The sequence below is a fragment of the Vulpes vulpes genome, chromosome 9, assembly GCF_048418805.1.
Source record: "Vulpes vulpes isolate BD-2025 chromosome 9, VulVul3, whole genome shotgun sequence".
In the NCBI taxonomy this organism is placed as follows: Eukaryota; Metazoa; Chordata; class Mammalia; order Carnivora; family Canidae; genus Vulpes; species Vulpes vulpes.
Window position 1 is genome coordinate 104,509,794 of NC_132788.1, and position 21,450 is coordinate 104,531,243.

At 62.6% G+C, this 21,450-nt stretch overlaps 1 protein-coding gene across 2 annotated transcripts; it reads right to left on the reverse strand.

The window, feature by feature from the left end:
- Positions 1–595: 595 nt before the first annotated feature.
- Positions 596–20,688, reverse strand: ADAMTS10 (ADAM metallopeptidase with thrombospondin type 1 motif 10). Of its 2 annotated transcripts, none has more exons than XM_072721618.1 (26): positions 20,550–20,688; positions 18,200–18,282; positions 16,775–16,961; positions 16,237–16,583; positions 15,562–15,718; positions 14,338–14,555; positions 12,624–12,707; positions 12,388–12,533; positions 11,884–11,927; positions 11,619–11,724; positions 11,387–11,533; positions 11,054–11,195; positions 8,289–8,396; positions 7,599–7,744; positions 7,435–7,498; positions 6,462–6,564; positions 6,046–6,179; positions 5,832–5,955; positions 4,827–4,907; positions 4,578–4,741; positions 4,358–4,484; positions 4,135–4,264; positions 3,533–3,737; positions 3,130–3,306; positions 2,894–3,053; positions 596–1,375 (listed from the first exon to the last, which is right to left on the reverse strand). In XM_072721618.1, the coding sequence occupies exons 3-26, from the start codon at positions 16,860–16,862 to the stop codon at positions 1,266–1,268; spliced, it is 3,312 nt and encodes a 1,103-aa protein (XP_072577719.1). In that variant the 5' UTR covers positions 16,863–16,961; positions 18,200–18,282; positions 20,550–20,688; the 3' UTR covers positions 596–1,265. The 2 variants fall into 2 exon arrangements, 1 of the variants encoding a protein (XP_072577719.1); XR_011994490.1 differs by having other exon boundaries at positions 1,085–1,375; positions 4,135–4,260.
- Positions 20,689–21,450: the final 762 nt, after the last annotated feature.

The window sequence follows — 21,450 nt, forward strand, 5'->3', positions numbered from 1 at the left end:
GGCAGGAGCGTGCCGAGTGCCTGGGTGTGTGGTGGCCGGGATGGCAGGTACGGGGATGGTAGGTGCCGGGATGGTGGGTGCCAGGATGGCAGGTGCGGGGATGGCAGGTGCCGGGATGGTAGGTGCTGGGATGGCAGGTGCTGGGATGGCAGTGCCGGGATGGTGGGTGCCAGGATGGCAGGTGCGGAGATGGCAGGTGCCAGGATGGCAGGTGCGGGGATGGCGGGTGTGGGGATGGTGGATGCCGGGATGGCGGGTGCCGGGATGGCAGGTGCTGAGCGGCAGATGCCGGGATGGCGGGTGTGGGGATGGTGGGTGCTGGGATGGCAGGTGCTGAGCGACAGATGCTGGGATGGTGGATGCTGGGATGGCAGGTGCCAAGTGGCAGGTGCGGGGATGGCAGGTGGGAGGTAGCTCTGAGACCCTCCTTGAGAAGCTGCAGAATCACTGGGCTCTAGTCTGTGCTGGTGAAAGGCCCCCTTGGGACTGATGATGGGGACCACCTGCGAGGGGCCGCGGCTGCTTGCATTCGGGGTAAGGACTGCGTGTGACTCTGACACACTGACATATTGACACACACATGCAGCAACGCAAATCTACACAAGACAGAACTTTATTGATGGAGGGCTTCCTGGCGAGGGGTGTGTGGGCCCCAGGGCAGGGCCTGTAGCACCATGATAGGGGCGCCTGGATGTCGGGGACCCCCCCCGGGCAGGCAGGGCAGAGGTTGTGGTGGATCTTGCCCGTTCTGCCTCAGCCCTGTAGCTGGTCTGGTCCGGGGGAGGGCATCAGGGAGGTGGTGCTAGTCCCCCTCCCCCAGAGCGGACACAGACCCTCCTCTCCCCCTCCCCTCCTCCCCCAGCTCAGAGTGGAGGGATCGGCAGTGCTGGGGGCAGGACGCCGGCAGACCCCCTCCCCACCCCCACTCTTCACAGTACATATTCCGGTCAAAGGGGGGGCAGTATTGGGGGCTCCCTAGGAGTGGGTGTAAAGGGCGCTAGGGCGAACAGTTGTTCCCTCCTCAAGCCCACCCTGGAGGGGGTCTCACTGTGAACCGGGAGAGGGGACGAGGAGGGGCCCTGGGGTGGCCAGCCCCTCTCCATCCCCCAGCCAGGGGCCCTGAGGGGGTTCCCAATAAATAACTTCCGGCTTCGTCTCACCCTGCACCCCCAGCTCCCGCCCCCTGGGGCTCCTCCAGGCTGGCCAGCTGCTGGCCGGTCCCCTCCCGCCGGTGCCCAGCTGTGGCTCCAGGGGCCGCGCGCCCCCTAGCGGCCCTGGCAGGTTTTGCAGCACATCTGGCGGAAGTAGGCTCTGCTGCAGAACTGAAATTTGAGCACCAGGGGGCAGTAGGCGACCTTGTTCACATCCTTGCACTCTGGAGCGGGGCGGGAGAAGGGGGGCGGGGTCAGAGCTCCCCCCTTCCTCCAGGGGCGCGTCTGCAGCCTGCGCTGGGCTTCCCGGCTTCTCTGTGCCCGGGTCTCCTCGCCTCTCAAAGGGAACTGTAAAGGGGGGCTCGTGCACATGTCACTAGGCTGCTGGAGGACTTTGAGGGAGTGCGGGGTCTGGGACTCCGACCCAGCATGAAATCCTCAGAGAAGTATTCCCTTTCAATTATTCTTTTGATCCCTTTGGGGCTGTAATCCTCACTCGTTTCCCTTTGTAACAGACGGAGGACCTCGAGCTCCAGAGGAGTCGCTCCTTTTCAGGGTATTTGTGTATTTTGTGTTCATGGTAATCAACCGGCTGTTTGTGACAATAGTGCGGGCTCCCACTTGGCCAGGGACGTAGGAGACAGGGCCTCGTGTCTAAATAAGGCCTTCACGTGGGTTGTTTTATTCCCTCTCCCTCTTGAGCACCCCCTCAAGTGAGGATATTATTTATCCCCCTTGGCAGATTAGAAGGCACAGAGGAAGGAGCCCAAACCAGGCAGTCTGGTTCCAGTGCCCAGAGCAAGTGATCTATTGCCCTGTATGGAAAATAAGTTTACTGAAGTGGGGGAAAAAAAAAAGTACATATTTAAAGCAGTGGTTCTCAAGGGAATGCGATTTTGTCCCCCAGGGGCACATTTGGCCAGATCTGGAGACGGTTCTGCTTGTCACCACTGGGGGGCAGGAGCGCTGTTGGCATTTACAGACCTAAGTCAGGAGTGGGGCTGAATAGTCTACGGGCCTAGGGCAGCCCCGCCCCCCCAAACATCAATAGTTTTGGCCCAAAACATCAATAGTGCTTGAGGTTGAGATACTCTGATTTAAAGAAAAAAATTCGAAGGGTTGCAGAAGGGGAGGTGGGTGAGGGGATAGGGTGGCAGGGTGACGGGCATTAAGGAGGGCACGTGATGAGATGAGCCCTGGGTGTTATCCTATATACTGGCAAATTGAATTTAAATTAAAAAAAAAAATAGGGACTCCTGGGTGGCTCAGCGGTTGAGCACCTGCCTTCAGCCCAGGGTGTGATCCTGGAGTTTCAGGATCGAGTCCCACATCCGCTCCCTGCATGGAGCCTGCTTCTCCCTCTGCCTGTGTCTCTGCCTCTCTCTCTGTGTCTCTCATGAATAAATAAATAAAATCTTAAAAAATAAGTTAAACAAATGAAAATTAAAAAAATTTGGCAGTTAATGGTACAGGTGGAGATGAATTAGGATGAAGGTCATGGAGGTGGGGGGCGGGGCAATGACCTGGGTTTGGGCGTCCAGAAGGATCCTAAAAAGCTTGGCATGCAGTGGCGCTTAATACATGTCTGCAGGGAGAGGGTGGTGAAGGATGGCCTGGAGGGGACACCGCAAGGCACCTGGGTGGTTGGAGACGCTCCAGGCCCACGTCCCGACTCCCATGCTCTCCTGTAGCTTCCCCTGGACGGGGCCTCTTGGGGTCCCCTGGGCTCCCGTCCCACATACCTTCGGGGCCGTCCCCGGGGGGCGCGCTGTCGCACTTGGCTTCGCACTGCTGCGTGGCCGGGGGCCGCAGAGCCTCTGCGCACTCGCGGGACGGCTGGCCCGTGTGGCTGGAGCAGCGCACTGCGCGCTGCTGCTGCCCGATGCCGCACTGCGCGGAGCACTGCGGGGAGTCGCTGCTGAGCCTCGGCCCGGGGCGCCCCTGCCCTCGCCCCCGCCCCCCCAGGGCACCGGCCTACCTCGCCCCACTCGCCCGTCACCCAGCGAGCCGGGGGACAGCGGCGCAAGTTGCAACGCATGGTGGCCGGAGGCTTGGCCGCGGGCGGGCAGTGCGCGGGGGGCAGCGTGGCGCGGTGGTCCGAGCTCTTGCACAGGACGACGCGGTGGCGGAGGCCGGGCCCGCAGCTCGGGGTGCACTGCAGTTGGAGAGGGGGTTCGGGCTCGTGGGCGCTCCAGTCCCCGCAGGCACCGGGGGAATGGGGGCCCGGAGGGGTCAGCGGAGGAGGTGGGGGGCGCACTAGGTCCAGCAGGCGGGGCTGGTGGCTGCAGAGAGGCGCCCGCGTGGGCACCATCCTGGGCGACCCAGGCCCTACCCCACGCTGCACAGGGGCGGGTTGGGCGTGGGGGGAAGGGGCGGCTGACCTCCGACCAGTCCAGGGCGGCCCACTCGGGAGGGCAGGCGGGGCCTTGGCAGGCCTCCAGAACCGGCGGCCGCGGCTGTGGGCACGCGCTGTCGTCCAGCGCCTTCTCCTCGGCGGCTGACACGCGGCGCTGGCACACGACGGAGCGGCTGCGCACACCCGCATCACAGCTGCGGCTGCAGCGCGACCAGTTGCCCACCACCCAGCTGCGGGGAGGGGGCGTCTGAGCCAGCGGGCTGGGGATGGTACCCCGATTCCGGGGTACTGGCACATCCTCTTTCCCCCAATAACCATCTTTATGGAAACTGGGACAAGCCTGTTGCTTCTGCAGGGAGCACCCCCAACCTGCACTTCAATACCAGCACCCTGCACTCGCTCTGGGGGTGGGGGGTGCATCACACCCTGGGAGATGATTATCCAGAGGAGCCTAAAGAACATCATGGTTCTGACTCCCACTCCAGGAGAGCCCTGACCACCCCCACCCCACCCGGGGGGGGGAGCCCTGTCACTCTAAGCCTGGGAGCCCACGCTCCTCTGGCCTGAGCAGCACTGTCGCCCCTGCTCTTGTCCTCCCCCGGACCCCGCAACCTGGCGGGCACTCACTCGGGCGGACAGGGCTCTGTGTTGCAGGCGCGCTGCCTCTTGGGCAGTTTGCTGTGGGCACTGCAATGGTGGGGGGCCACGGCCGAGCTGTCCAGCTGATTGCGGCACTCCACGGCCTGCACCTGGCTGCCTGGGGGTGGGCAGGGGACCCGCTCAGCCCTGCCAGGACCAGCAGGTCAGCCCCAGTGACCAGTGCCCTCCCCTGAGCCCACCCCGACCTCACCGCCGGCACACTGGGCCGAGCACTTGGTCCAGGGTGCGTAGTGCCAGGAGTAGGGGGGCAGTGCATCTCGGGCGATGGGCGCGTTGAAGCGGTAGCGGAGGGCAGCCAGCTCAGTCCGGGCCAGCACCTGAAGTGGGGGGGGGGCATCAAGGGGAAGCCAAGCTCTAGTCCCCGCAAGGATGCTAACATCCTCCTGCACCTTGCACCCCACTGTCGTTACCATGACGATGAGAGACGCATTTATGGGTCCCAGGGCTTCTAGGCTCTGCGTGTGATCTGGCCCCTGCCGCAGCTGAAAGGTGGTCCCAGCCAGGGGCAGGCGGTGGGGCTGGGGGGTCCCGGGCAGCCCCTCCAGCAGCAGGGACTCCTGGTCCCCCTTCAGAGCTAGGGGGACAGCATAGGGGTCAGAACCCCAGCCACACTGACCCCCTGCTGACCCCCAGTCCTCATCCCTCCACCTCCAGCTCACCCAGGTGACTGAGGGAGAGGTTCAGGTCCTGGATGAAGATGTGGACGGAGCCTTTGGGGATCCAGACGACTTCCTCATACCCTGGACAGTGGAGCTCAGATGTCGCCCACTTGGCCCTTCCCCCACACCTGCCTACCTCCCCCGTTCCTGGCCCTTGAGGCAACAGCTGACTGTTACCACACTAGGTGCTCACAGGGACACCCCGCTGCATCCCCAGCTCTGGCCCTGGTTAGTAGCTGTGTCATCACGCCCATCTTACAGACGTTAAGACTGAGGCTCAGAGAAGCTAAACCACTTGCCTAGGTTTGATAGCTACGAAGTGGCTGGGCTGGGGTTTGAATCCAAGCGGTCCTGCCTCTCTGACCACCACAATGGTCGGATCCACTCCCTACACCCCAGAAAGCGGCAGGGCTGGGCTCCCGCAGAGGGAGGGGAGCACGGTGGAGGCCCCACCCCACACAGTGATTCTCAGGGATTTTAGCAGACGGAGTTAGGTTTGCTGGGGGCTCCATCACTTCCGACTTGGGTCCCTCCCCATCCCCTGAACCCTACACTGGGGCCTCACTGTGTGTTTGCTCCCAGAAGTCCCCCCGCTGACCTCCCTGGGGTCTCTCTCCTTCAGCCCAAGGTGCGGAAGCACAAGCACGAGTTCACCATACCCTGCAGGTGTCCCTCCCCGACTTAGCTTTTTCCTCCAGCACAGAGTTCCTCAAGCCCCCAGCTCAGACCATGGAGAGCGGTCAACCCCTCCCTGTCCCAGACCAAGAGCCAGGCTCCCGGGAAAGGTATAGGTCACTGTCCTCTTGGCATCTCAATTGCCAAAGTTTAGGGACCAGGGTGCAAGCTAGTCTCTGACCCTGATCTGGGGCATTGCTGTGCCCCTGGGACTTTCTGGAATCCCCACTGGGCCCCTGGGTCTGAGTAGCTGATGCTGGCTATGGTGATGGGGCCAGTCCTGCCCCAGTCACCAAGTGGGCAGAGGGAAAGGGAATGGGGATCTCTCACCGATTGCAGGTGAAGCTGGGCTGAAGACCCCCTCAATGGTTTCACAGGCGCTGCCGTCACCACCGCAAACCCGGCACTTGTCCTCCCTCAGGTCGGAGCCCAGGACCCGGTCGCAGCCCACATGCTAGGGAGGTGGGGGTGGGGTGAAGTGGGAGTGTCAATGAGCCCCCCTCCACTCCCTATCCCTTGTCCTCTCTCTGGGAGCCCCCTCTACCTTGCACTCGCCACTGACACAAATGTCCACTGTGTCCGGGCGGCAGGGCGTCCCGTCCACCACGGCCGCTGCCCTCTCCGTGTAGAAGTTGAAGCCTTCGGCCAGGCATGTGAGTGAACAGGCCTTCACGCCCCCTGGGGGGCACAACCCCGTCAGACCCAGGGCCAGGTCACCTGGGACTCCCTGCTTGCTCTGTGGGGGAGGTGAGGCAAAGAGGGACAGGCCCTAGACCCAACCAGGATGGGTGGGCTGGGCAGAGGGAGTTGGGGTCCCCAGCATCCAGTGGAGGAGCTGTTGAGCCACATCCTGGGCTCTTTGGTTCCTTGGGTGAGGGGGTGCTCACAGTAGACCCCGTGATGCTGTATCCACCTGCTGCTGGCTCCACTGCCCCTTGCCCTCCTGGGTCCCTCACTCACCTCCTCGGTATGTCTTCCACGTGTAGAATTTTCCACGGAAGGGGACGCTGTCAAATTCAGAGCACTGCATTTCCCTGAAGTCCTGGGAGCCAGGGGGACAGTCCTGGGAGCAAGAGAGGGGGAGAAGGAGGGAGGCCAGGTGTGGGGGATGGAGTTAGGGCAAAGGCCTGAGGCCAGAAGACTGATGCTTAGCACAGGGATGGGTTGGAGGGGTGAAGCTGAAGGCAGAGGAGCCAGGGAGGAGGCTGTGGAGGGCCAGGGGAGAGTGGGGGTGACTCATTAGAGTTTAGGGCAAGCTGGCTGGGTTTCTGGTTTCTAGTTTCAGACCATGAGGCCTTTCTTGAGACAGCAGGCCTAGAAAGGAGGGGCCGTGGGGACTCCCTGGAGACAGGCCCTGTAGGTGGGGCTGAGAAGACCACCCACCCCTCACTCCAAAGCTCTCCCTGCCCTCTGAGCAACCCCTGCTGCGGTATTTGGCCTTGTGCTTATTGGGTGTGGACCCACAAGACTCATTTGCAGTCAGAAACCCCAACCAGCCATCGGGGACCCTGGCATTTATAAAAGGGGCAGCAGTGGAGACAGAGAAGGTAGGTGGAGCAGGAGGAGCTGGGAGCACAGGACACGGGTCAGGGCAGGACAGTGGTGGGGGTTTTGGACAGAAGCCGAGGTTCCTGCTCAGATATCAGAAAGGAGTGTGAGCAGAGGACCAAACCGTGGCCCCTGGGTTTGGTGACAGGGAGCGGAGTGGCAGCTTTGGGGCAGGGGTGGGGCGTGCTATAGCTGAAGGAGGTTGTGGGGGTCAGGCGAGTTCAAGGTGGGAGAGGCATCTACTGAGAACTGGAGGGAACCAGGCGCTTGTGGGGGGAGCAGGGTGGGTCGGCACGGGGGCCCTGGGGCAGTGTCGGGAGGGCAGGGCACGGGTGGCGCGCAAGAGGGGCCGAGGATGCCGCCTTGGGGTCCTGGGGGAACTCACGTCGGTGTTGCAGGAGCGGTGTCGCCGCCTCTCACCCAGGCAGTACTTGCCTCCGATCGTTGGCCTGGAAGAGGTGGGGCGGGGGGGACAGAAGAGATATGGGGCGGGGGGAGATAGAGGGCCGGGCCGCCCCGGGCGCTTTACAAAGGGTCCTGAGGGCTGACCTGGGGCTGTCGCAGTGCCGGCTGGAGGAGGACACGCCGCCGCCGCACGTCCGGCTGCAGTCGCCCCACGGGGTCCACGGGCCCCAGGCCCCGTCCACGCCCTCCGGCCGCGACCCGAAGGGGACACACACGCGCTTGTAGCACCACTGCGGGGGTGGGAGGGGACGAGTCCGCAGTTCCTTCCTGCCCCGCCACCCCCCCCCACCCCCGAGGTCTCAGTACACCTCGGGTGGGACGGAAGGGCGCTTGGGTGCAAGTGGGGTCTGGGGACCCGGACACAGGCAGCACCGGGCCGCGGCCTAAGCCTACGGTCCCCGCCGGGCGGTGGAACTCGCTCTGGGACAGGCGCGGCGGACACGGGGCAGGGGGCGGCCTCTGCCCTGGGCGGGGCCTGCGGGCGGGGGGCGTGACCAGAGCCGATGGAACCCCACCCCCGCGGCGGCACGGAGGGCGTGGCCTAAAGGCAGGGGCGTGACCAGAGCCAATGGAAACCCTCCGCGGCGGCACCGAGGGCGTGGCCCAAGACAGGGGGCGTGGCCAGATCCGCTGGACCTCTCCCGCGGCTGCGCGGAGGGCGTGGCCTAAGGGCAGGGGCGTGGCCAGAGCCCATGGAAACCCCCCGCGGCAGCACGGGGGCGTGGCCCAAGGGCAAGGGGCGGGGCCCAGCTGGCGGCCCGGGCCGGCGCTCACCCCCTTGTCGATGGTGTGCGTCTGGCACAGCGTGCCCTCGGCGGCTGGAATGCTGTTGGTGATGCACCGGTTGCTCTTGCTCAGACACCACAGCTCGCTGCAGACCTCCTGCGGGCCAAGGCGCCCGCTCAGGCTCGCCCCCCGTCCCCCTCCCTCCGGCGGTGACCCCCTCACTGCCGCCTAGCAGTGGGGCCCCCCCGGGCGCCCCTCCGCTGGGTCTCAAGGAACCTTCTTGGATCCTCCTGTGGGGCATGGCCTGAGACCTCCCCTCTGCCTTGTGAGCGGCACTTAGCCAGCGTCCTTGTGCGCCGTAAGCAGCCTTAGGCCTTACTACCCCCATTGCACTGTGAGACAACCAAGGCCCAGACGGCTCAAGTCACTTGCTAGGGGTCACACAGCTTCTGATGAGAGGCAGCCTGGGCTCTAACCCAGGCCTTTCATGGGCTGGGTCTGTGATCTCATCACGCTGGTGCCTCCTGAGTCTCCAGACCTGCTGAGGAATGAAGACAGTTCTGCATTCCTTGTTGGGATGGGTGAAGCAGTCTCTGGGAGGAAGGAATTCTGAACACCCTGGCCTGGAAGGTGGCTCAGGTCAAAGGCCTTGTCTCTAATTTTCTCCAGCTGGTGGTCCTCCTTGTTGCCCTCCCTCCCCCACACTGAGGAAGCTCCCAAAGCTTTTAACCTATGGAAGGCTGGACAGGAACAAGGTCAGGCTGGATCTGGGTGGGACATTCCTCTACTCCCTGCCATCCCTGAAAAATCTGCCCACCTTCCTGTCTGAATCCTGCTTGGGCTGGACCAGTCCCAGGAAGTCACTTGGGCCCTTTAGATTAATATTTCTGGACAAACCTCACTGGGTTTAGGCGTGGCCAAATCTCTGACCCTCTAGCATACATCCTGCCCCACCTCCCAGGCCTCCCTCCTCCCCCCGTACTGGAGATCCTTCACTCTCCTTTTTATAATCATGTGCCATTTCCTCTTTGAACCTCATCCTTTTAAGTTTTGGCGATTTGGGACTGGACCGATCGACGGCTGCAGTAAGGGCCAGCCTCTGAGAGACACTTCTTTCACACACACATGAGAAGTTCAGAAGGTTGTTCTCAAGCTGGCTCCTTCAAACATCTTGCAGAGTCCCTGCCTTCTGCTCCTTCAGAGGACACGTCCCAGCTAAAAACTCAGCCTGGTTTTCTGCCTTCACTTGGCCTGTGTCCTCCTGGCCATTTGTAAAAATAACATGGGATGGGGGGAGGGGGGAAATCCCAATCCCACTTCTGACACCTCTTAAAGAGAATGGCTATTCCGGTCCCACTCTTCCTCCTCTCCACACAGAGGCGCTGTGTTGTATGTGAATGAGCTCTGGGCCACTCTGGGAGACTTCAGCTCCCACAGGGACACAACCCCCCAACCCCGTTTTTTCATCTAGGAGATGGGCCTTGCCTACAAAAAAGGCTGAGAGGCATGTGACAAGTAGATCTGAGAGGGATTGCATAAATGCCCTGTTATTGTGTAAAAGTGACCACGGCTATCTCTGGAGTAGGTACTAGGCCCAGCTCTTAATACACGTTAGCCAAGTTATAGTCAATAATTTTGCCCTTCGTCAGGGGTGCCACGAAAATGTTCCTTGGAGAAATAAAAGGAAGAATCAATTCAGCATACAGCCAGCACTGGTCCATGCTCCATATTCCGGCACCTCCTCTCCTCCCCTGCCTCATTATAAAATTTGGAGCCACAGAGAGCTCTGGATTTGAGTCCCAGCTCTGACACGTCCTTCAACTGTGACATTGGGCAAGGCACCCTCCCTATGCCCCAGTCCCTTCATCTGTAAGGTGGGAATAGCAGGGTTGTCGAAAGAGTTTAAGGGAGAGGATACAGATCACATGCTTAGCACATAGCGAGCGCTCGGTAAATGTCAGCCATTGTCATCATTGTTGGGATACCTGGGATACAGCAGATGCTCAAGGGTAGCTTCCAGATCTGTTAGAAATTTTGTTAAGGGTGCTGTGGTTACCAGCCAAGTTGGGGAGGGTGGGCAAGAGTAGACTACGGAAAAATTATTCCAGGCTATGTCTCCTTGTCGTGCACTGGAATGACAAGAGGGCGTTTGAACAGCTGCCTGTTCCTGTGTTGAGTGAACATGGCCTTAGCTTGGACGTAGCCCTGCAAACTGATCTCTGCAATCTTGAGGAAGCCAGTAGGCTTCCAGCTTCCTGGGGGCAGCTGGGACTGGGACCCCCCAGTTTGCTTCTCTATGAAAGGATGCAGCTTCGGGATGTCAATCTAAACCTCACAAAGAGTGAGGAGGGTGGTTAGGAAACCCCAAGGGTTGGGGCTGGGTGATCTTGTGAACCAGTAGATGGGGGATGTGAGGACTGAAGACAGGGTGCCCTTGGAAGGCTCTATCCAGTTCTTTGCCAAGTGGGGAAGATGGGCTGTCCCAGGGAGCTGTTTCCACCCCAGTTGGAATGTTTGGTTAAAAACTGCCCAGCTAGGGGGCCTGGGACTTGAGTCTGCTGCAGCCCACTGGTGGCCTGATATACTGGAGAGAAGTGGTGCCCAATCTCTCCCCAGCGCAGCCCCCAAATCAGGGGTCTGCAAGACCAGGAGATCCCATTCTCCATCCCAGTCACTGTCTGAGCGTGCGTGACATTTGTACACCCATGCACCTCTTTCCCCCTGGTCCCCACGGGGGCTCACCCCCTCCCCGGCTCTCCCACCCCCTGCGGCCCCTCCCCTCCCAGGAAGGAAAGCAGGAAGGCTCTCTCTACCCCGTATTTACACTGACGCGATTTGACTCCATGTTGGAAGCGGCACTGTTCATCTGCGTCATAGGCCTGGCCAGGTGCCACCGTTGGGTACACGAAGTCCTGTCTGGGGGGCCGGTTGTTCAGGCACAGCCCCAGGCCCGAGCTGCGGTGAGAAGAAAGTAGCTGTCATGTTAGGGGGCTGCAGGCACAGGGCTCAGGGCGCCCCGGCTGGGTGCCGGTCCTGGGGCGCAGCCCTGCAGGGACAGGACCCCTCCCAGAGGCAGCTCCGGCTTCCAGACCCTTCCCCAGCCAAGGCGAGCATGAGTGTGGGCAGGCAGGCGGGCACGTCCTCACTCCAGAAAGCTGGTGATGTAGTCGCGGCTGCAGGATGACCACACGAAAGGGTTGGTCTTCATGGTGATGTGGGCAGCCATGAGCTTGGCCGGGTCCTGGCCGCGGGCCCCGCAGCTGTTGCCCACGCCGTCGTGGTTCATGCCAAACCTGGGGAGAGCAGTGTCGGCTCCGCCGGTGCCCGAGGAAGCTGCCCGGCCGGCCCGTCCTCCCCTTGCGCTGTCCCCAGCCTCACGTGTGTCCAATCTCATGGGCGATGGTGAAGGCGGTGGCCAGGCCGATGTCCTCGTTAATGCTGCAGCTCCGCTCGCGCTCGCACATCCCGCCCACGGGGGCCAGGCCTGGGGGACGGGCGCGTGGGGGCTGGGCTGGGCTCAGGAGGTGCAGGACAGCCCATCCACCCTGCCCGGTCCCCACCCCGCCAGGGCCGGGGTCCTGTCCCCGTCCACTGTCCCATCCACTGCCTTCACGGGGGCCTGAAGCCTACAGGGTTTAAGTACCTAGAGTGCCACAGGGTTTGTTCCTATAGATGCAGATGTCATAGCTGTGGAAGGAGAGGGGCGGGGTCAGGGGCTGGGCGGCCTCCCTTGAGCCCTGCTGGTGCCACCAGAACCGGTGCCACCAGAACCATCTCCGGAGGCTCATTTCTCCTGGGAGGCACTACCTGCCTCTCACCTGGAGCCCCGTGCTCTGCCCCCAGCGGACCTTGGGGATGCTGGGGGCGCGTAAGTGGCTGACCCACTGCATCAATGAGAAGGTGAGCGAACGAGTGTGTCTGTGCCCAAGTGGCTCAACTGTCCCTGCCTGCCCTCCCCCTGCTCCTCATCCCCCACCAGCTCTCAGGCTCCCAGCAACCCCTCCCCACCCCTGGCTCCCCACTGGAGCGGCTGTAGCTCCTCAGCCTCTCCCATCTCCCAGCAGAAGCGACCCCTGCTTGGACCTGGATGGTCCCTGGGACCACTCGATCCCCCGGCCCACGTCCTGGGGTCCTCCCCGCCCCTCACCGCGTGATGAGCACCGCTGTGTCATGGTTGGCCACACCGTTCTCCGGAATGGCGTTGCCATGGCCGCTGCGGTTCACGATGGATTTCTGCCACTTACAGAAGCTGTCCAGGGACTTCCCGGCGTGGTGGGTGATCTCCAGGGTGGGCTGCGGACAGACAGAGAGGGGCATGGGCGCCAGCCACCCTGGGGAAGGCAGGCAGCGCTGGTGTTGGGGCAGGTGGTGGGGCCCTCGCACCTGGTCCTCCGTGAGCAGGATGAGGCGTGTCACCAGGATATTAACGATGTTTCCCAGACTCGAGTCCTGGAAAAGTTTGGCAACCTGACCTCCAAGAAACAAGAGAGACCGAGTCTTAAGAGGAGCCCAGAGCAGAAGACAAAAAGCGACACGATGGCAATAGCCCTCTTTGACCAAGTACCTCCCGTGTGCCGGGCCTCGGGCTAAGCCTGCTGTGTAGATCTCCGCCCGAATAGGTACCATTGTCATCCCCATTTTACAGAGGGGCAAACCGACACACGGAGAGGTTAGGACACACAGCAGGGAGGTGCCTCGAGTAGGATTCGTGTCTGGGTAAGCCTGGCCCCAAAGTGCTGGTTGCTTACCAGTCCATTGCTTTCTGACTCACCCCTGTTCAGCTTGTGCATTTGTCCTCCATCCCTATGCACCCCTGCAGCTGCCTCAAGTGTGTCTGCCCAGAGGTGGCCTGAGGGATGTGCACATTTGGCCTCATTCCACAGCTGTCCAAGGGCACCAATTTGGGGGCGCCTGGGTGGCTCAGTCAGTTAAAGGTCTGCCTTCGGCTTGGGTCATGATCCCGGGGTCCTGGGATTGAGCCCTGCATTGGGCTCCCTGCTCGGCAGGGAGGCTGCTTCTCCCTCTCCCCCGCCACTCCCCTTCTTGTGCGCACACATCTCTCTCAGATAAATAAATAAAATCTTAAAGAAAATAAAGGTACCAATTTGAGCAGCACCACGAGAAGGTGGAAGTGTGGGGGGCAGGAAGCTCTGCAGACAGTGGCGAGGGAGGAGGAGGAGGAGGCCTGGGGTGAGTGGGCACAGATGACGGAGGCCACACCGTGCAGTGGTCTTGGAGCCTGGGCCATCACTGTCCCATGTGGAAACCCACAGAAACCCTGGCAGGTTCTAGACAACTCTGAAAGTCCGGGGGTGGGCAGCAGGGCTAGGGCAGGACATAGCATCACACCCGATGCTCTGTCAACACATCGGGCCATCTGTCTGCCTTTTCTCTTCCCTTGTGGCTTCAGTGAAACAACAGTGCCACTTGTCGGGCTCTTACCGTGTGCCAAACGCTCTGTCTGGCTTCCCTCCCCCCGACTCGTACCCTCCGTGGTGGATACTATTACGATACCCTTTTGCAAAGGTGGAAACTGAGGCTCAGAGAGATCCAGAGTCCTGACGGCATCTAGTAGGGGCACTGGATAGATTCTGAGCATGGGTCAGCGAGGTCACCCACGTGAAGTCACAGGTAGGTGCCTGCAGGCCAGTTCGGCTGCACACAGATGCGTGCCCACGTGTGTACTGCTAACCTCGGCAAGTACGCGCGTGCCGCGTCCTCAGTCTAGGCAGCAGGCGCCCACACAGCACCTCGCGCGTTGCCAGGTGCGGTTCCAAGCATTTTATCGCTTTGCTGCAACCACTTCAGCCTTGTGAAGGAGGTACTGTTATTATCCCATTTCACAGGTGGGTAAACCAAGGCACAGAGGGGCAGTGCCGTGTCTGAGGGCACACAGCTATAAAGGAGAAGAGCTGGGAGCGTGGACCCAGCAGCCTGTGGGCCCCTGGCCAAGATTCCTAGCCACACGTGGGCTTCCTTTCTCACTCTGCCCCCTCCATTCGGGTTCCCTAGCCTCAGGTCACGGCTAGTGGGGGGGATGGTGACACCCCTTCTCCAGGTCTCGGGGCTCCACAGCCAGGGAGGGGGAGGCACTTACAATGTTCATGATGGCCAGCACGTACTGTTCCACGTCTCGGCGCCCGTGGTAGGCCACCATCATCTTGTCGGCCACCACCAGGGTCTCCACGTAGCGCTCTCGGCTGACCGAGCGCTTCAGGCCTGGCTGGCCACGCTCTGTTTCATTCCCCAGGGGCCTGGCAGGTGGCGGCTTCAGGGTGCGCAGCCACCACGGCCGCCCCTTCCACGGTTTCTCGTCTGGATGGACAATTTCTGGTCATTCCGTTGCCGGCTCTTATCGTCCAAGAACCTGCCTGATGGCACATCTGCCCAATAGGCCGTCAGACCCCTCATTCTCCTGCTACTGGGTGTCCTGGTTGTACCATGTCTAGTCCTACAAAAAGGTCCATTACCCCGGTGACAGGTTCTATGAGGATTTGGCTGTCCCACTGCCAAACGGGTGGTTTGAACAGCCACCCTGGGCCCCACAACAACCGGCATGACCGGACACCCTCCTGACAGTTCCGTTGCCCAAATGTATGTGTGTAGCCACCTGCCTCAGCACCGGAGCTGTGCGCTTCTACGACTGTGGCCTTCCAACTGTGCCACGTTCTCAACAACGTGCTGCCCAACTGGGGAGCCGTAGAACCCCACTGCCCGATGGTCTTACTGCCTGGCGGTCCCACTGGCCATCCGACTGTGAAACCACCCACATTTCCTGCTTCTACGACTGACTGTGGTTGTAGGTTTGCCACGGTGTCCCACTCCCACACGTCAGATCGCACTCCCCCGTGAGGTCCCTGCGCCCGGCACTGGCACAACCGCCCCTGTAGATGTCTATCTTGTCTCGCTTCCTTTTTCTCCCACCTTCTGAACGTCTGGTCATACAACTGTCCTCCCGCGAGTCTGATTGTGAATCGGACCTTCTGTACAGTGCTCTCACTGTGCAGTGGCTCGGGAGTATCGGCCACTCCCCGGCCGCGTAACCACCTGGGCACACAGTAATCCTGGAGATGGACGGTTTTACACCTGAGCACCGGTCTGGCAGTCCAGCTGCCTGTCTCACTCTCTGCTGGGCCATCGGACTATGGCAGTGATGGGTGGGCTGTTGCACCGCCCTGCGGTCCTGCTCTCTGGCGGGCTGCCCCTTCTCCCTGCACATAGCTACCTGCCAACCTCCTGGAGGGAGAGACGCTGCCGCCAACCTCTGCCTCGAGCCAAAGACGTGCAGTCCCTCTGCCCGTCCCCAGAAAGACAGATGTACCTCTCACTCCACAGGCTGTGTCCAGGTGGGGGTGACGCAGAGAGGAGCGCTTGTACACCACATGGGGGCCACTCTCCTCTGGGCCCTGGGCCCCTTTGGGCCCACCTTGCAGGGGCTCGATCAAATATTCTTCTTCATCTGCCACGATCAGGCCGTGCTGGGGGTCGGGGGGTAGGCAGAGGGCTTGGATCAGAATCTGGTTCCCAGGGGGACCCTGCTCTGTCTTTATGATTTCATTCTCTCTCTCTTCCTGGCTTTATGTTGCTATTTCCTCTTTAACTTCCTGAGGACGAAGTTCAGTTCATCAATTTTCAGCGTGACCCCAGGGCTACACATTTTCCTCTAAGTTCTGCTTTAGCCGCATCCTAAAATAATCCTTTGGATTAGCTCAAAATGCTTAAAAAAATATCCACCATAGGGCGCTTGGGTGGCTCAGTGGTTGAGCATCTGCCTTCGCTCAGGTCATGATCCTGGGGTCCTGGGATCAAGTCCCACATCAGGTTCTCCCACAGGGAGCCTGCTTCTCCCTCTGCTTATGTCTCTGCCTCTCTCTCTGTGTCTCATGAATAAATAAATAAAATCTTACAAAAAACATCCACCATGATTCCTTCCCAGACCTATACTTAGAAGTGCTTTTCTTAACTCCTAAACTCGTGGGCATTTCCTCCTGCTTACCAGGCCCCCACAGGTGCTGATGGCCACGTGGGAGCTGCCGGCCTGGCCCTGCAAATGGCCGGCGTAGAGGCAGTGGGGCCGGGCAGCCCTCTGCCACGCCAGGCCCTCCCGTGTCCAGTACTCCACGGAGACGTGCCCTGCTAGAAGGCGGGGGCTGCGGGTTAGGTTCAGCAGGAAGTGGGTGCTGGGTGCAGCCACCTTGTAGAAGAGGCGGGACTCTGTCGCTGGCCTTGTGCCCCGACGCTGCCTCCGGGGAGCCGGGGGTGAGAAGGCCAGCAGTGCCCCATTGTGGTCCACTCGAGTGGGGAAGGCGATCTCATAGCTCTCCAGACTGGACAGGAACTCATCTGTGGGTGAGGGTCAGAGGCTTGCGGTGAGCCCGGGGAATGAATGGTCCACGTCTGAGTTGCGTGGCTACGGGGCAATGATGCTGACCTCGCTGACCCCAGGGCCCTCCCCCAAGTGACTGCCATCCCAGCCCCACTGACCCTTCCTCGGCTCCTTATTCCCTCCCCATGCTGCCCCTGGACACCCCTACCTTGAGACCGGAAGGCATGTATGACTTCGAATGTGAGGCCCAGCCCCAGGGTGAGGGCCCAGCGGAGGATCTGGCAGGCGGGAGCCATAGAGGCCACGTGTCCACATGTCTCTCTCCAGCCCCGGCTGCCGGCAGCCCCCACAGCACCGCCTCCCCTGTTCACAGCCTGGGCAGCATCACTGGGCTCCTGGGAGGGAGGAGGTGGGTCGGGGGGGCGGGTGCCTGGTCCTGCTGCCCGGTGTGGCCAGTGCCAAGGCCCCTCACTCCCATCCCCAAGGATGCCCGTGGCATTTCCTCACTCAGAAGTCCCCCTGCCCCCACCCCTGCCTCATCCTCTCTCTACTATTAGGATACGCAGGGATTTTGGCTCTGTGGACACCTACTACGTGTCAGCAACTGGCCTGAGTGTTTTCACACCATTTCATTTCCACAATAATCCTGAGGATTGGTTCAGTAGGTAACAACTCTGCATGGTACGGATCCCGTCCCTGCCCACCGAGGGGCTGTCTCGGGGAGTGACCCCCGTGAGCGGAGTTCAGCTTGTGACAAGCTCTCCGGAAGAAATAACTGGGGGGCTCATAAGCAGGCGTGGTGAGGGGAAGGAGAAGAAATTCATCATGTGAAGAGACAGGAGAAGGTGCCCAGAGAGAGGAGCAGCAGGGGCAAAGGCCCGGGGGCAGGGAGGAGCTTGCTGTGGCCCCCAGGACCACAAGGGCCAGTGTGGCTGGGCAGAGTGCCCGAGGGGGAGGCTGGCCTCGGACACACTCGAAGGCTGCGTTGGTCAGTAGGCATTTGCAGCCCAGATTAAACCAGAAGCAAGTCCTTGGCTCCCCCCACGAACCCCGTCTGACCTGGGCCCTGCCACTGGATCCCCTGCCATGGGTAGTGCTATTCACCCCGCCAGCGGGGCGGGGAACCCCGACAGGTGGCTTCTGTCCCTGTGACCTCTCCTCCACCCTTGTACTTCCAGCCGGGCCCCTGGTTCTGCTCCTTCTCCTCTCAGATTCTTCTTTCTGGAAGCTCTAGGCTTGCCCAGCAGGTCTGTTTCTCTGGCATCTGCACCGGGCCAGCCTGCTGCGCACAGACACCACTTTGGGCCACTACCCTGTGCCAAACCCTCCTCCCCACTCCCGTCTCCACCCTCCTCCTCCTCCTCCTCTTCTGTGCTGTTTCCCCCTTAATCACACACTGTCTTGTTTTCTTTGCAGCCTGGCCAAGTCTGAGAGTCGATCTCCAAACAGGGCAGTTCAGCGCATGAGGGACGGAGCCAGGTTTTCAACAAGATGCAGACTTAGAAGTTGACATTACCCGCTCCTGCTTGGACCCCTCCAGCAATGGGGACCTCACTCCAAGACACTCTGTGACCCTACTGCTCCCTTCGGCTGGGCTAATGATTACCCCTTGTTTTTTGGTTTGTTTTTTTACCTTTGGGGGGCTTCAGTTGGTGGCGTGGTGTCGGGACACCTGTGCGTGAGCCCCTCTGGGCCTCAGCACCTCTTCTTCAGCGCCTGGACAGGGAGGGGGCAGTGAGGAGGAGCTGGGCTGGGTCTGAAGTTCAGGGGTGGCTGAGAATACTCTGACCCTGGTGAACCTCCTCTTGGAGTCCATCCCCCCTCAGTTCTTAGTCCTTCACCAAAGCTCCCTCCTCCCTCCTCTGCCTTCCCCTGCCCCCATCTCCTCTTGCCTCCTCTCCTCAATTCCACTCTGGAGACCTTGACCAGCTCGGAAGAAACCCCTTCCTGGTCAGGTTCGCCTGACCCTCTCCCTGCCTTAACCCTTTCCCCTCCCACAATCTCCGTAGCAGTGTGAGGCTGGAACCCCCTGCCCCCAATCCTGCCCCTCTCCTTTCCCGCACTGCCAGGCCCGCTGCAGAATCTTCCTCCCACAGTGGCTCTGGTCCTGGCTGCAGGGTCTTTCTGCCTCTCCCGCTTGCTCCCCACCCCTGAAGTCCTCACCACCGTCCTCTGGGGCTGGGCCCCTCCTCTCCTCTACCTCACAGCCTCCCTTGTGCTTCTGGCTCAGGTGGGGGAGGGTGTGGAAGGACCCAGCAGGGGTGGGTGGGGATGGGGAAGGGTCTGGAGGGGGCGGGCACACAGGTATCTGCCAGAGCGAGGCAGGGAAGAGGAAACCGGACAGTGGCCCGGCCTGCAGGGTGGTGGCGCTTGGGGGTAGTGGCAACAGGTCAGTGGGTCTGGGGAGAAAGTGGTACTGATGGTGGGAGGTTAGGGGCGTCCAGGGCGCCCCCGGCCTGGCCAGGGGGCGGCAGCAGGGGGTCTCCCCGGCGATGTGCGCGTGACCGCGTGCGTGCCTAACCGGGGAGGCGACTTTGTGTGTGGTGTGTGTGCCCATGTGACCCTGCGTGTGGCCCTGCGTGTGCCCGGTGGCTGTGTGCGCGCGCACGCACGCGCGCGCGTGCCCAGGCTTGGCCGCCCCTCCCGGCCCCTCCTCCCCGGAGGCAGGAGGGAGGCGGCCCGCAGCGGGCCGGTGCCAGCGCTGGAGGAGGAAATGCCGCGCGGAAGCGGCCCGGAAACAGCCGAGGCTCCGTCCCAGCCCAGGATCCGGGAAGGAGCCGCCGCTCCACGCCCAGACCTCCCGGGCCGTGCGGGGAGACCGGCCCCTCGGCGGAGGCCTGCGCCGAGGCCGCCCGGGCAGAGGCCTCCCCCCGCCGCCCCCCTCCCTGCGTCCCTCCCCCGCCGGGCGCCGCGCATCTGGCGGGGCGGGGGGCAGACCCCGCGGGGAGAGCAGACAAAGGCCCGCCCGCGGCCTGCGGCAGGAGGGGGCAGGGGGGCCGGCGCCCCGGCGGGTGCCCCCAGGCCGGCCGCTGATTAGAGGCCCCGCGCCCGACGGGCTGGAGACGCTCGGCGACGGCCGGCTGTGGCCTCGCGACCACCCGGGGGAGGTGGAAGGTGCCACTCCCACGCCCAGACACACAAACACACGCGGGCGCGACGGACACTCGAGGGTGACCCCACCTGCGCAGCGGGGGACCGACAGCTGGACAGCGGGACGCCGCGCACGCACAAAGGACTCCCACCCCGGCACACTCAGGACACACTCACGACACACACGTCCCGAGGCAAACGCACGGGACGCACAGCGACACACTCTGCAGACCTCTGTGCACACGCACGTACACGCTCATGCACACACACGACAACCCGGGGGCACACACACACTCGGGCCTACACACGCGGACACGTACACACTCGTTCACACGCTCACACCAGGCGGCGGGCGGACTCGGGGCCCCGCAGACCTTGACAGACACACCGGGCAGGCTCGCTCACGCGCACGTACACACACTTGTCACGCTCAGACACGCCCGGAGGCCGCACAGAGACGCTCACAGCGCAGCCGGACATCGACACGCAGAGCAGACGCCCGCCCCGTGCACACACCGGCCCCCACTCACACCTATGCACACGCACACGCACACGCACACCCCGCCCCGGGGCATCGCACACAAAGTCAAACACCCAACACACCCAGACGCTCGTGGGCACTTTCGTGCAGACTCACACATGCAGCCTCGCAGCGCTCACACCTACGTGGATGCCCTCACGCCCCCCGACACGCGCGCGGGCGGCACACGGACCCAGGCGGGCGCCCGCGTGACCTCGGTGTCGCACACCCGGGGCCCCCGCGGCCGGACCGTCCACACACCCGGGCCCGCGGCCCGCCCCGCCCGACGCGGACACACAGGGTCGCCCGCGGCCGCCCCCCCCGCGCCCGCCGCCCCGCGGGGCCCGCTCCCCGCCGCGCCGCCCGCCTCTACCTGCGGCCGCGCGCCCGCCCGCCCGGGGCCTCCGTCCGCCGTCTCCGCCGCCGTCTCGCCGCCCTGCGCAGGAAGGGAGGGAGCGAGCGCGGCGGCGTGGCCGGGGGAGGGGGCGCGGGGAAGGCACTTCCTGAGCCGCCTGCCAGGGTTATAAAAAACCCCCAAACCGCGCGCGGCCAGAACCCCGCCCGCCGCCGCCGCCGCCGCCGCCGCCCGGCCTGGGCCGCGGGCTGGACCCGAGCCAGGGACCCGGGAGCTCGGGCCGCCCCGCCCGGACCGGCCCCGCGGTGGGGGCGGGGGGAGGGGGAGGCAGGGGGAGGCGGGGGGGGGCTGGGGTGGGGGGAGGAGGGGGAGGCGGGTGTGCGTGTGTAAGGTGGCAGGTGGGGGAGGGGAGAGAAGCGGGTGGGGGAGGGGAGGGAGGAAGAATTGGGTAGGGGTAAGGGGAAGAGGGGTGGGGGAGGGGAGGTTGAATGGAAAGAGGCGGGGGAAGGTGGGGGATGGAGGAGGAGGAGGCGGCGCAGGGGTGTGGGGGGGCAAGGAGAAGGAATGGAGCCCGGAGGGGAGAGGAGGGCCCCCCCCCCCCGCCGGTGGAGGGTGGGGGAGGGGGGAGCCCCCCTCCCTCGCTGGCCTCGCCTGCCCCGCCAGCGTCGACAACAGCTGTTATTTATTGAGGACTAGTCCTGCTCAAGCAAGCATTTATTGGGCGCCACCCGTGTGCCAGGCACGGTGCCCGGGGCGGCTGAATAAATCTCAGTCCGTCCCTGGCCTCCCAGAGCTGCCCTCTGGGGGGGCTGATCTGCCGCGGGCCTGGCTGGTTCCATTTCACTGAAGGGAAAACTGAGGCCAGAGACAGGGAGGGTGAAAGTTTCATGAGAGCCGGGGCCCAGGGGGTTTTATTCGC

Excerpts from the sequence above, each read along its gene's own strand:
- ADAMTS10 (XM_072721618.1), bottom strand. The coding sequence starts at position 16,862 with ATGGCTCCCGCCTGCCAGATCCTCCGCTGGGCCCTCACCCTGGGGCTG. Across the intron at positions 11,725-11,883 it reads CAAACCCTGTGGCACTCTAG|GCCTGGCCCCCGTGGGCGGG; the intron begins GTACTTAAACCC and ends CCCGTCCCCCAG. Across the intron at positions 3,738-4,134 it reads ACAGAGCCCTGTCCGCCCGA|CTGGGTGGTGGGCAACTGGT; the intron begins GTGAGTGCCCGC and ends CCCTCCCCGCAG.